A 12,182-nucleotide genomic window follows, 5' to 3' on the forward strand; every position below is an offset into this window, starting at 1 on the left:
TTTATCACAACCATCCTTTGCAAGGGCCTATTACCCTCATTTCAAAGAGGGTTACTCTCACTGCTGTTAGAGGCCATGTTAGGATTCAAGCTCCATCTTTCTGATAACCAGAGTCCAGTTCTTACTTAACCCCTCTACTGGCTCTGACACTTTTCCACTGTTGGGTTCAAGTGCCCATAATACAGCATGCCATACATTGAAAACTTTGAAAAATTTATAATTTGCAGGTTTGATTATTTTGGGTTCGTCCGATAAGTCTGATTGCCCCTCGGGGCAGAGGAAAATTCAATTTTGGCCCGGCCCAGCCGAGCACTAGATTCTTTCCTATCCCGACAGGAGCCCTGTCTGGGTTTATTGTGAGCTTACAGTACTGTGAGCAAGACCCCAGCCCGTGACGGGGGCTAGGCGTCGGCTTAGCCAGCCCGCAGCTCAGCGCCACGGGCCTTCCCGCCAACCCCTTCGGGGCGTCCTTAGCAACGCGCGCTCACTCCCTGCCCCGCCCCGTCCGCCCCACACCCGGCCCGGCGCAGGGCGTCGGCGGCCTTTGCGCCTGCGCGCAGCCAAAACCGCCAGTCGTCTCTTTTCCCCTCCCTTCCCTTTCCCCGCCCCTCTCCTCCTCCTCCTCCACCTCCCAGAGCGAGACGCCAATATGGAGCCTGAGGACCTACCATGGCCCGGCGAGCTCGAAGAGGAGGAGGAGGAGGCGGCGGCGGAGAACCTGGACGAGGACGAGGTGGTGATGGTGGAGGAGATGGAGGAGGAGGAGAGACGGGAGCCGGAGGCGGATTTTAACTACGAGAGCCCGCGTCGGGAGAGTACGGACGACGAGGACGACGAGGAGGCCAAAGCCTGGCTGCAAGCGCGCCCCAGCGCCACTTTGCCTCCGGCGTCTCTCCCGCGGCACCGCTATTCGGAGAGCGAGCTGACCAGCCCCGGGAAGGTGAGCTTGCCGGGGGAGCGGTATGGGCCGCCGTCGGGCAGGGTAACGGGTGGTCCCTGAGCGCTTTGCCTGCTCCCTGCCGTCTGCCTTCTGCTCGCGCCCGTCACGGCGCCTGACAATGGTACGCGTGCTTTTAAAGGCCTTGGAGAATCCCAGAGACGGCGGAGCCTGGTGGGCTACCGTCTATGGGGTCGCACAGAGTCGGACACGACTGAAGTGACTTAGCAGCAGTAGCAACAGGGGCCTTGTCGCTGCCTGGGCCCCGACACTTGCCGAGTACTCCAAGTCTCCCGTCCTTTCAGGCAAAGATCTCTCTTGTTACAGCGCCCCAGGCTCCGGGCTTTTTGAATTACACCAGATGTTCAGAGGAGTCAGTATTGTGGTTTACGAAACGTTGTTGGGAGGAGGTGGGGCTTATCCCCTGAGGGAGAGGAGAAGAGCGGTGTAGGAAAGGAGACAATGGTTGCCCAGGGACTCTCTTGTTGGGGAGACAGGACGTTATCTGCCTGAAGGGCGGGACTCCGCTTGAGGGAGCAGTGTCGATTCTGTACGGCAGCAAGTTCAGTCGCTCAGTCGTGTCCGACTTTTTGCGACCCCGTGGACTGCCGCACGCTTCCCTGTCCATCACCAACTCCCGGAGCTTGCTCAGACTCATGTCCGTTGAGTCAGTGATGCCATCCAAACATATCATCCTCTGTCGTCCGCTTCTCCAGCCTTCAATCTTTCCCAGCATCAGGGTCTTTTCTAAGGACTCAGTACTTCTCATCAGGTGGCCAAAGTATTGGAACTTAAGCATCAGTCCTTCCAGTGAATATTCAGGACTGATTTCCTTTAGGTTTGACTAGTTGGATCTCCTTGCAGTCCAAGGGACTCTCAAGAGTCTTCTTCAACACCACAGTTCAAAAGCATCAATCCTCTGGCGCTCAGCTTTTTATATAGCCGAACTGTCACATCCATACATGACTACTGGAAAAACCATAGCTCTGACTAGACGGACCTTTTTTCGTCAAGGTGATGTCTCTGCCTTTTAAACTATGCTGTCTAGGTTGGTCATAGCTTTTCTTCCAAGGAGCCAGAGTCTTTTAATTTCATGGCTACAGTCACCATCTACAGTGATTTTGAAACCCAAGAAAATAAAGTCTGTCACTGTTTTCATTGTTTCCCCATTCAGTACGCTACCTGAATAGTAATCTGTAGTGGCTTCTGGCCAATTGTGCTTCTTCAGCTTCTTTGTAGCCTTAAAGGGGTCCCCAGCAGGTAGGAGGGGCTTAGAAATGCAGGAGGCTTATTATGCTGCAGCTCTCAACAGTCTGGAAAACTAGAAAGAGCTGATTTTATGGCTGGCTCCTGAAGTTATTTTGAAAATAACTGCATTTAATTGATTATTTTTCAGGGAGAAAGGAAAGGTATACAATTCGGATATCTAGTCATCAGACATTAAGTTTCTATTCTGTAAGAGGAATATTGTGGGGACCAAAAAAGTCTAGGGTTTATTGTTAAAGACTGCTCCTTAGATAAGGTGTCAGCTGGGTAGAGTGAAACGAGATGCAACAATTGAAAAAACAGAGAAAAGACTATATAGACCTGTGCTGTTCAATACAGTAGTCATAGCAATGTTTGACTCTTTACATCTTAATTTGTTAAAGTCAAATAAAATTAAAAATTCAGTGCCTCTGTTGTACCAGCCACTTTTCAAGTGCTTGGTAGCTACTCTTGATTAGTGGCTGTGTAATTGGACAGTGCAGATGTAGAATAATTTCATCATTACAGAAAGTTCTACTGGACATTATTGCTGTAGGCTCTTGATCATTAAAGAATGTTGTTTTGCTTGGTAAATATTCCTGTCGGTACTCAATTCATTGAGCATGTATTGAGCATTCATCATGGGCCACACATTATGCTTTATGCTGTGGAATCTTGATGAACAGAAATATTTGTTGTTTCTTTTTTCCTAGTGTATGCACTTTAAAGAGGGAGGCAGACAAAATTCAGTTGGTTAAAGAAAGAAAAGTAAAAATGGTATGTCCTAATGTGCTTTGAAAACGTTTAGTAAGGGAATCTGTTTTGTCAGTGAAGTTGGGGAAAGCTTCCCTGAGGAAGTTATGACAAGTTGAGATCTGAAAACAGATCACAATTAACTAGTTAAAGGGAAAAGAAGCTTTCCAGCTGAGAGAAAGGCACATGGAAAGGTACTGTAGGTTAGAGAGTATGGCATTTTCAAGGAATCAGGAGGCAATATGAATTGGTAACAGACTTCAAGGCTTTCTGTTCTATGTCAAGGATTTGGAAGCTTTATCCCTGAAAGTCACTGAAATATTTTTAAACAAAGAAACATAGGATAAGATTTGTGTTTCAGGAAGATCACTTTGTAGCAGAGTAGAGAACAGCTTTGATAACTGGGCGGGGTGGGGAGCAGCAGTAAGTCAAGGACACTAATCAGTTAGGAGGTCATTGCAGTATTGCCCAGAACTGATGATATTTTGGAAGAGGGACATGTTGGTGGATATAGAAAAGTAGCCTGATTCAAGAGGTATTTAAGAAGTAAAACAATCACAGTGGTACACTAACTTTACATTATTATTACACTGATAATGGATTAGATGTGGAACACAAGGGCAGGGAGGTGTCAGGTTATTGGATAAATGGTTGTGCCAAATATTGAAAAATGGCCAAGTTTATGGTAGAAGTGGTGGTCATGGGGTAGGGTGATGAGATGGTTGGGATGGGTGTTTGACTTTGGAGATCAGAGGAGGGATCTGGGCTAGACTTTTCAAATTGTAAGTTATCTATATACATATGGACCAGAGCTAAAGCCACACTTGTGGATGAGATCGCCTAACTTTAATTTTGTTCTATGACTTCTTGTTTGAATAACTGTTAATATTTAAATTTAATATTCCTTGAAGATCTTAATTAAGCCCTTTTACCTCTTTACAGCCAATGTGACAAGATTATTCTTTTAACAGTGATCTATCTATGTAATAGAAGATACTGCTTTTTAGAGCCCAGAGTATTTTTTCCATAGAGGGTTTTTTATTTATTTTGAGAGAAATCTGATATTCTCTTGCTTACCTTGGAGGGTTTATGAAGGTGTGGGTGATGTGCTGTATTAAAGATAGTTTTAAAATGATATAAAATGTATTAAGATAATTTTTTTGCTCACTAATATATTAAGATTTATTTACTAATATATTAAGATTCACTGGCATAAATTGGAAAAATGTTTAAAGGAGAGACTTTTATATGTTTCTTGCTAGAAAGTTATGAACTACAAGTTTTTGAAGATGAGTTTGTTGTATACTATTTAATTCAGTGTCTTCAAAGGATGAGGCTTCCCAGGTGACTCAGTAGGAAAGAATCCACCTGCCAAACAGGAGATGTGGGTTCCATCCTTGGATTGGGATGATCCCGTGAAGAAGGAAATGGCAACCCACTCCAATATTCTTGCCTGGGAAATTCCATGGACAGAGGAGCCCGGTAGGCTACAGTCCATGAGGTTGCAAAGAATCAGACATGATATAGTGACTAAACAGCAGCAGCATTCAAAGGAAGATACCAAATGATAGGAGACATTAATTTCATTCAGGATAGCCTCAAGTTAAATGACAAAATTGTAATATTTGATTCACTCTCATAGGTCTCTGACAATAAGGATGTTCTAGTGGTGATTTGTAAGGTACTGATTAAGTTTGTAAGTCCAGTTAATGACACTGAGCTAAGGTAAGGAACTGTTTTAAGTTCAGTACAAAATATGACCTGTCTTACAACCAAGTCTTAAAAAAAAAATTTATTTTTAGCTGAGTTGGGTCTTTGTTGCTGTGGGAGGGCTTTCTCTAGCTGTGGTGAGTGAGGGCTAATCTTCATTGTGGCACACCAGCTTTGCATTGCAGTGTGCCGTCTTCTCATTGCAGTGGCTTTTCCTGCTGTGGAGCACAGGCTTAGAGTTGGGGGGCTTCAGTAGTTGTGGTGCGCTGGCTTAGTTGCCTCTCGGCATATGGGATCTTCCGGGACCAGGAGTTGAGCCCATGTACCCTGCATTGGCAAGCGGATTCTTAACCACTGGACCACCAGGGAAGTCCCACAACCAAGTCTTTTTAAGATTTCAGGGAAGTGAGTGATTCAGAGCCTTTACTTTGTTGGTCTTATGCCAGTCTTACAGACCATTCAACATGAACCGTTTCAGACATCTCTGCTTTGTAATTCCTAAACCTAAATTTCTCGAACTGTGCTAGGGAAAATAATTCAGTTCTGTGAATTGGTATCATAGAAGCTCTTGGTCTCCAACTTTTTTTGTTTTTAGTTTTATTATTTATTTACAATAGTCTTTTCTTCCAACTGTATTGAGATATAATCGACATGAAGCACTTGTAAGTTTAAGGTATGTAGCATGATTTGACTTACATACATCATAAAATAATTATCACAAGTCGTCATCACATATGGCTTAGAAACATAAAGAAATAGAGAATAATTTTTTTCTGGTGATGAGAACTCAGGATTTACTCTTAGCAATTTTCATATATAGCATACAGCAGCGTTAATTATATTTGTCATGTTGTGCATTATATACCTAATATTTATCTTATTATTGGAAGTTTGTACCTTTTGACCACTTGGTCTCCAACTTTTAACTGGGTCATCAAGAGTTCTTGGAAATATTTTTATGTTTCCTTCTTCATATTCTTCTGCATTTTCGCATAGTGTTCAGCATTCTCCTATCATCTGGTTATCATTTCTTAGAAGGAGAGAAGCTTAGGCCTGAACTCCTTCACCTTCCTAGTCCCCATCTCCAAATTTATCTACAGTGTACACCTCTTAATCTTTTTTTGGCCTATCAGTACAGATTTTGTTCTCAGTATTAATCCTTTCTTGTGCTTGGGGATGAAAGCTGTCAGTTATGGTGTATTTCTCTCTTAAGGAAGTGCTGGATTTTATTTTTAGATATTTGATAAATGGCAATAGTTTTAAGTTAAATTGTTTTCTTGACCTTTTTTGGTCAAATCTGAAATAAAAATTATGGTGCTTTTATGTGAGGTACTGGGAAGATTTTTTATTTATTTTTTATTGGAGGCAAATTATTTTACAATATTATATTGGTTGGTTTTGCCATACACTGACACGAATTCGCCCCGGGTGTACATGAGTTCTCCCTCCTGAACCTCCTTCCCACCTCTCTCCTCCCTTTATCCTCCCTCTGGGTCATCCCCGCACGCCAGCCCCGAGCATCCTGTAACATGCATCGACCCTGAACTAGTGATTCATTTCACATATGACAACATACATGTTTCAATGCCATTCTCCCAAATCATCCCACCCTCCCCCTCTCCCACAGAGTCCCAAAGACTGTTCTATAGATCTGTGTCTCTTTTGCTGTCTTGTATACAGGGTTATTATTTGCATCTTTCTAAATTCCATATATATGTGTTAGTATGGGAAAATTTTTTAATGTCTTGGAACAGTTTAAATAATATAAGACTTTCTTGCATGTTGGAAAAATAATCACTTGTGAAGCTACTGTGCCTATGGATTCCTTTCAGGGTTATAATTTGTATATACTCACTTTTTTGGGGTTGAAACTGTTAGTTGCTCAGTTGTGTCTGGCTCTTTGCGACCCCATGGACTGTAGCCCTCCAGGCTCCCTTCTCCAGGGGATCTTCCTGACCCAGGGATCGAACCTGGGTCTCTGGCATTGCAGGCAGATTCATTAACATCTTACCCACTGGGTAAGCCCCTTTTTTTGGGGTGGGGTCAGTTAATTTTGATAATTTTTTCTGGAAAATCATTTCAATAAGGATTTTCAGTTAATTATAATGAAGTGTTACATAGTATTCTTTATTTTTTCCATTGCATTTGTGATTATTTCCATTTCTCATTCCTAATTTTATATATTTTATTTTCCTCTTGATTTGAATAACTATGGATATGTTTTGTTAATTTTTTTCATCCAAGGAAACTTCTCTTATATTTAATTCTGTTGACTTTTTCAGCATTTAGTTCATTAATTTCAACTCTCATCTTTTACTGTTTCCCTAGGTTTATTTTGATTTATTTAATTTTATTTAATGTGCTGAATGCTCAACTGGCTTATTTAAAAACATTTTAAACAGTTTTGTTGTGATATAATTTAAATACCGTACAATTTACCCTGTATTTTACTGCACAGTTCAGTGGTTTTTGGTATGTTAATAGATATGTTTAGCCATCACCACAATTTTAGAAAAATTTTTTCATTACCTCAGAAAGAAAACCCTATACACTTTAGCTATCACCCCTCTTGCTTCCATTCCTCTAAGCAACTATTAATCTACTTTCCTTCTCTGTAGAGTTGCCTGTTCTGGTCATTCAGTATAAATGGAGTCATATAATATATGGTACATGCCACACAGATTCCTGGATCTTAGTCCCCCACCAGGGTTCGCACACTGGCAGTGAGAGCACTGAGTCCTAGCCACTGGAGCACCAGGGAGTTCCAATATGTGGTCTTTGTGACTGGCTTCTTTCACTTCGCATAGTGTTTTTAGGAGTCCATGCATGTAACATCAACTTTTCATTGCTTTTTATGACTTGATAGTATTCCATTGTATGGATATACTACATTTGTTTACCCATTATCAATTGATGGACATTTAAGTTGTTTTCTGCCTGTTGTCTATCTCAAAATATTTGAAAATTCTTTGTGATTTCTTTCTTTTCCGTTGGTTGTTTAGGAGTCTGTTGCTTAATTTCCACATGTTTGTGAATTTCCTTAACTTCCTTCTGTTATAGATTTCTACTTTCATTCCATTTTGGCTGGAGAATATACTTTCCATGAAACAAAAAAACCTGAATCACTGTACTGTACAGCAGAAGTTAACACAACATTGTAAATCACCTATACGTCAATAAAATAAATTTTCTAAAAAATCGAGGCTTGTTTTGTAACCTAACATATTGTCTATCCTGGAGTGTGCTGAGAAGAATGTATATTCTGCTGCTCTAGGATGGAATATTCTATAATGTAGCTTGCTTATAGTGTGTTCACATCTTATATTGTTGATCTTCTCACGGGTGGCTATCCTTTTTCTTCAATTGTTAGTATTATTTTCTGGCTGTGCTGGATCTTTGTGGCTGCCCTTAGGCTTTCTCTGGCTGTGGTGAGGAGGGACTACTCTTCATTGGGGTGCTCAGGCTTCTCATTGTGGTGGCTTCTCCTGTTGCAGAGCATGGACTCTAGGTGTGTGGGCTTCAGTAGTTGTGGTACATGGGCTTAGTTGCCTCTCGGCATGTGGAATCTTCCCAGACCAAGGATGGAACCTGTGTCCCCTGCATTGGCAGATGGATTCTTAACCACTGGACCACTAGGGAAGTCCCAATAGACTTTATTTATTTATTTTTCAGTTTGTTTCAATTGTTTATTAATTGACCGGATTACAAAAATAATCCTGGTAGATACCTAGCCTGTTGATCTGGTCTTCCCTGTTGCCAGCATCTCCACCTTCTACAAAATGGGTGGTCTTTTTCTTCATTCCACCTCGTGGAGAAGACAATTTAAAGGGCCACAGGAAGTTGTTTGCTTCTTTGAAACGTTTTCCAACGGTATAGATCTCATGAATCAGATCCTCCATGCAGATGATTCCGTATTTCCCAAGAGATTGAGCAATCAATGCGTTGCCTGTCAGGGCAATTTGCTTTTTGTTGATTTTGCCATAACCACGCTTATAGATCAGTTCATTTACAGACTTCAGATTTGGCTACCCCCATGCAATGTATGGCTCCACAATTCTCAGCATGTTAATAGATGCCTTGTTGAGCTTCACAAAGGTGCCATTGAAGATCTGCCGGAGGCGAAGGAGCTGCAGCACCTTTTGAACCTTTGGGCTCACACCATTGATACCTCTGATCCTGATGACAAATGCCAATTTGGGTTCCGCGGGTACATAGAAGTTGCTGACTTTTTGTGCCATCCTAGCCATTCGAATTTCAGTTCTGTACATCTGCCTGTATTCCTTGTGGTAATGCTTAGCTTTTTCATAGATAAGCTTCCTCCTTGCCTTTTGAAGCATCTTTTGGGCAAACTTCTTTCTCAGGCGCTTGATCTTAAGCTCTGCGAAATTCTTTCCCTTTTTCTTAAGGGTTTCTGGCACAGCAGGAACCTTCTTTTTCTTCTCTTCTGCACCCTCCATGGTTCCAGCCTGGAAAGAGCCCAATAGACTTTATTGGGAGCAGCTTTATGTTTAGCAAAAAGTTCAGAATTCCCATGTACCTCTTTCCCATCCCCTGTTTTCTCTGTTACTAACATCTTGTATTAGGCTGGCATATTTGTTACAATTGGTAAGCCAATATTGATACATTGCTGTTAATTTTAAGTGAATGTTTTTATTAGAGTCCACTTTTTTGTACATTCTTTGGATTTTGACAAATGTATAATGACATATATTCACTATTACAGTATCACACAGAATAGTTTCATTGCCTAAAAAAAAATCCCTGTGTTCTGCTTATTTGTCCCTTCCCTCTTTCCTCTGAAACCCTGGCAGCTGCTGCTGTTTTTATTGTCTTTGTAGTTTAACATTTTCCAGAAAGTCATCTAGTTAGAATCATACAGTATGTAGCCTTTTAGAATGGCTTCTTTCACTTAGGAATATGCATTTAAGGTTCCTCTTGTCTTTTTGTGGTTTGATGGCTCGTTTTTTTCCTACCTTGATTTCATTTTCTTTTCTTAAAAATTGTGATAAAATATATATACCGTAAAATTTACTAGTTTAAGCTTTCTAAAAATATATTTATTTTGGCTGAGCCTCGCAGCTTGCAGGATCTTGGTTTCACAACCAGGGATTGAACTTGGGGCCCTGGCAGTAAAAGCACTGAGTCCTAAACACTGGGCCATCAGGGAATTTCCCCATTTTAACCAGTTTTAAGTGACATTAAATACATTCACATTGTTTTATACTCTTTACCACCATCTGTCTCCAGAACTTTTGCGTCTTTACAAAGTCTGCCTTATCTGAGTCTGATTCTGATCCTTGCTGTCTCTTTAACCTGCTTTTGTTTTTGTCTTTTATTATGTTTTGTAATTTGTGTGTGTGTGTGGAAAATCAGGTGTGTACTGAATGAATATGATATGATAGGAACTGAAGTAAATAGACTTTTAGTGTGAGATTTCATAAGTTTATCTGGTTAGAGGTGATTTTGTGTTTATTTCCTATAGCTGCTGCAACTGCTGCTAAGTCACTTCAGTCATGTCTGACTCTGTGTGACCCCATAGATGGCAGCCCACCAGGCTCTCCCATCCCTGGGATTCTCTAGGCAAGAACACTGGAGTGGGTTGCCATTTCCTTCTCCAATGCATGAAAGTGAAAAGTGAAAGTGAAGTCGCTCAGTCGTGTCCGACCCTCAGCGACCCCATGAACTGCAGCCTACCAGGCTCCTCCATCCATGGGATTTTCCAGGCAAGAGTATTAGAGTAGGGTGCCATTGCCTTCTCCAGTTTCCTATAGCAGTAGGTGTCAAAGGCTAAGCTTTCCTCTGATGACCTTGTTTTTGTTCCCCCTGCTTTCTTTGGATTTCTCTAAGGACTTCTTAAATAAGGTCTGGATGTGCTGTTCTTCCATTCATATACCATTATCATCAGGAGCCCTGTTGATGTAGTGGTAAGATATGGATGGAGGGGAAGTGTTCTGTAGTCATATTATTAGGTCTCAGTCTTTCTCTAGGCTGTGAGTTTCACTAGGGTTTCTCATTGTTTTCTCCTTAAATGAAATAAGAAAGCTAGGAGGGGGCTTGGAGTTGAATGTTTACCTTCCTCTACATCACTTCAGTTCAGTTCAGTCTCTCAGTCGTGACCGACTCTCTGCGACCCCATGAATCACAGCACGCCAGGCCTCCCTGTCCATCACCAACTCCCGGAGTTCACTCAGACTCATGTCCACAGAGTCGGTGATGCCATCCAGCCATCTCATTCTCTGTCGTCCCCTTCTCCTCCCTCCCCCTACCTTTCCCAGCATCAGAGTCTTTTCCAGTGAGTCAACTCATCACACGAGGTGGCCAGAGTATTGGAGTTTCAGCTTTAGCATCAGTCCTTCCAATGAACACCCAGGATTGATCTCCTTTAGAATGGACTGGTTGGATCTCCTTGCGGTACAAGGGACTCTCAAGAGTCTTCTCCAGCACCACAGTTCAAAAGCATCAACTCTTCGGCAATCAGCTTTCTTCACAGTCCAGCTCTCACATCCATACATGACCACGGGAAAAACCATAGCCTTGACTAGACCAACCTTTGTTGGCAAAGTAATGTCTCTGTTTCTTAATATACAATCAAGGTTGGTCATAACTTTCCTTCCAAGGAGTAAGCGTCTTTTAATTTCATGGCTGCAATCAGCATCTGCAGTGATTTTGGAGCCCAAAAAAATAAAGTCTGACACGGTTTCCACTGTTTTTCCATCTATTTCCCGTGAAGTGATGGGACCAGATGCCATGATCTTTATTTTCTGAATGTTGAGCTTCAAGCCAACCTTTTCACTCTCCTCTTTCACTTTCATCAAGAGGCTTTTTAGTCTCCGGTAAAACCCCAGTCTCTGGTAAAATAGTTTCTTTTGCAGGCAGGTCTTAAAGACAGAATGCTCTAGGCTTATTTCAAAATGATTCTTTTCCCTCTTTTCTTGCCGGAGCAAGAGATTTTTCTCTAATCTTAACTGTGAAACCTGGTGCAGTTCCTGTAAGTAAAACTCCACAAGTGTGGGAGCCCCTCTAAGACTTTCCCTGAAGTTTTTAAATCTCAGAGTTCTCTATCCTGAGCCTCTAATAATTTGTCAGTTACCACTGAGGCTTTCCTTCCCTTTCCTTGGTGGTGTCTGCTCGGGAATTCTGTCCCTTTAGTTGTGATTGTTTGTATCTGGTTGTCTGTCTCTGATTTGGGGGACTGGAGAAGGAAATGGCAACCCACTCCAGTGTTCTTGCCTGGAGAATCACAGGGATGGGGGAGCCTTGTGGGCTTCCGTCCATGGGGTCGTACAGAGTCGGACACGACTGAAGTGACTTAGCAGTAGCAGCAGCAGCAGTTTGCCCTTAATTTCAATTCTCTGGTGGATGTAAGAAGAGTTGTTGATTTTCAACTTGTTTAGGTTTTTTGTTTCTTTTTGTAGGGATGGGAGTGATGACTTCCTAACTCCTTGCATGCTGGACCAGAGCTTTGTTTTAGTTGCTTTTCAGCAGACTGTGGTTTTGTTTGTTTTTAATATGCTCCATCGCTTGGCTTCCCTAGTAG

The 12,182-nt window shown here is 42.0% G+C and overlaps 1 protein-coding gene and 1 pseudogene across 7 annotated transcripts in view; one reads left to right on the forward strand and one right to left on the reverse strand.

Moving 5' to 3' along the window:
• Positions 1-636: 636 nt before the first annotated feature.
• ALMS1 (ALMS1 centrosome and basal body associated protein) overlaps positions 637-12,182 on the forward strand; it is a 205,182-nt gene continuing 193,636 nt past the window's right edge. For all 7 annotated transcript variants that reach the window (XR_016038620.1, XR_016038621.1, XM_055400279.2 and 4 more), the window contains exon 1: positions 637-940. Coding sequence is in view for 5 of the 7 variants with exons in the window: in XM_055400279.2 (XP_055256254.2) it covers positions 650-940 (291 nt within the window). In the remaining 2 variants the exon portion in view is untranslated. The remainder of the gene's footprint in view (positions 941-12,182) is intronic.
• LOC148776239 (large ribosomal subunit protein uL30 pseudogene) lies at positions 8,335-9,102 on the reverse strand (annotated as a pseudogene).

Source organism: Moschus berezovskii, chromosome 11 (genome assembly GCF_049115385.1).
Source record: "Moschus berezovskii isolate FMDL1 chromosome 11, NW_MosBer_1.0, whole genome shotgun sequence".
Lineage (NCBI taxonomy): Eukaryota > Metazoa > Chordata > Mammalia > Artiodactyla > Moschidae > Moschus > Moschus berezovskii.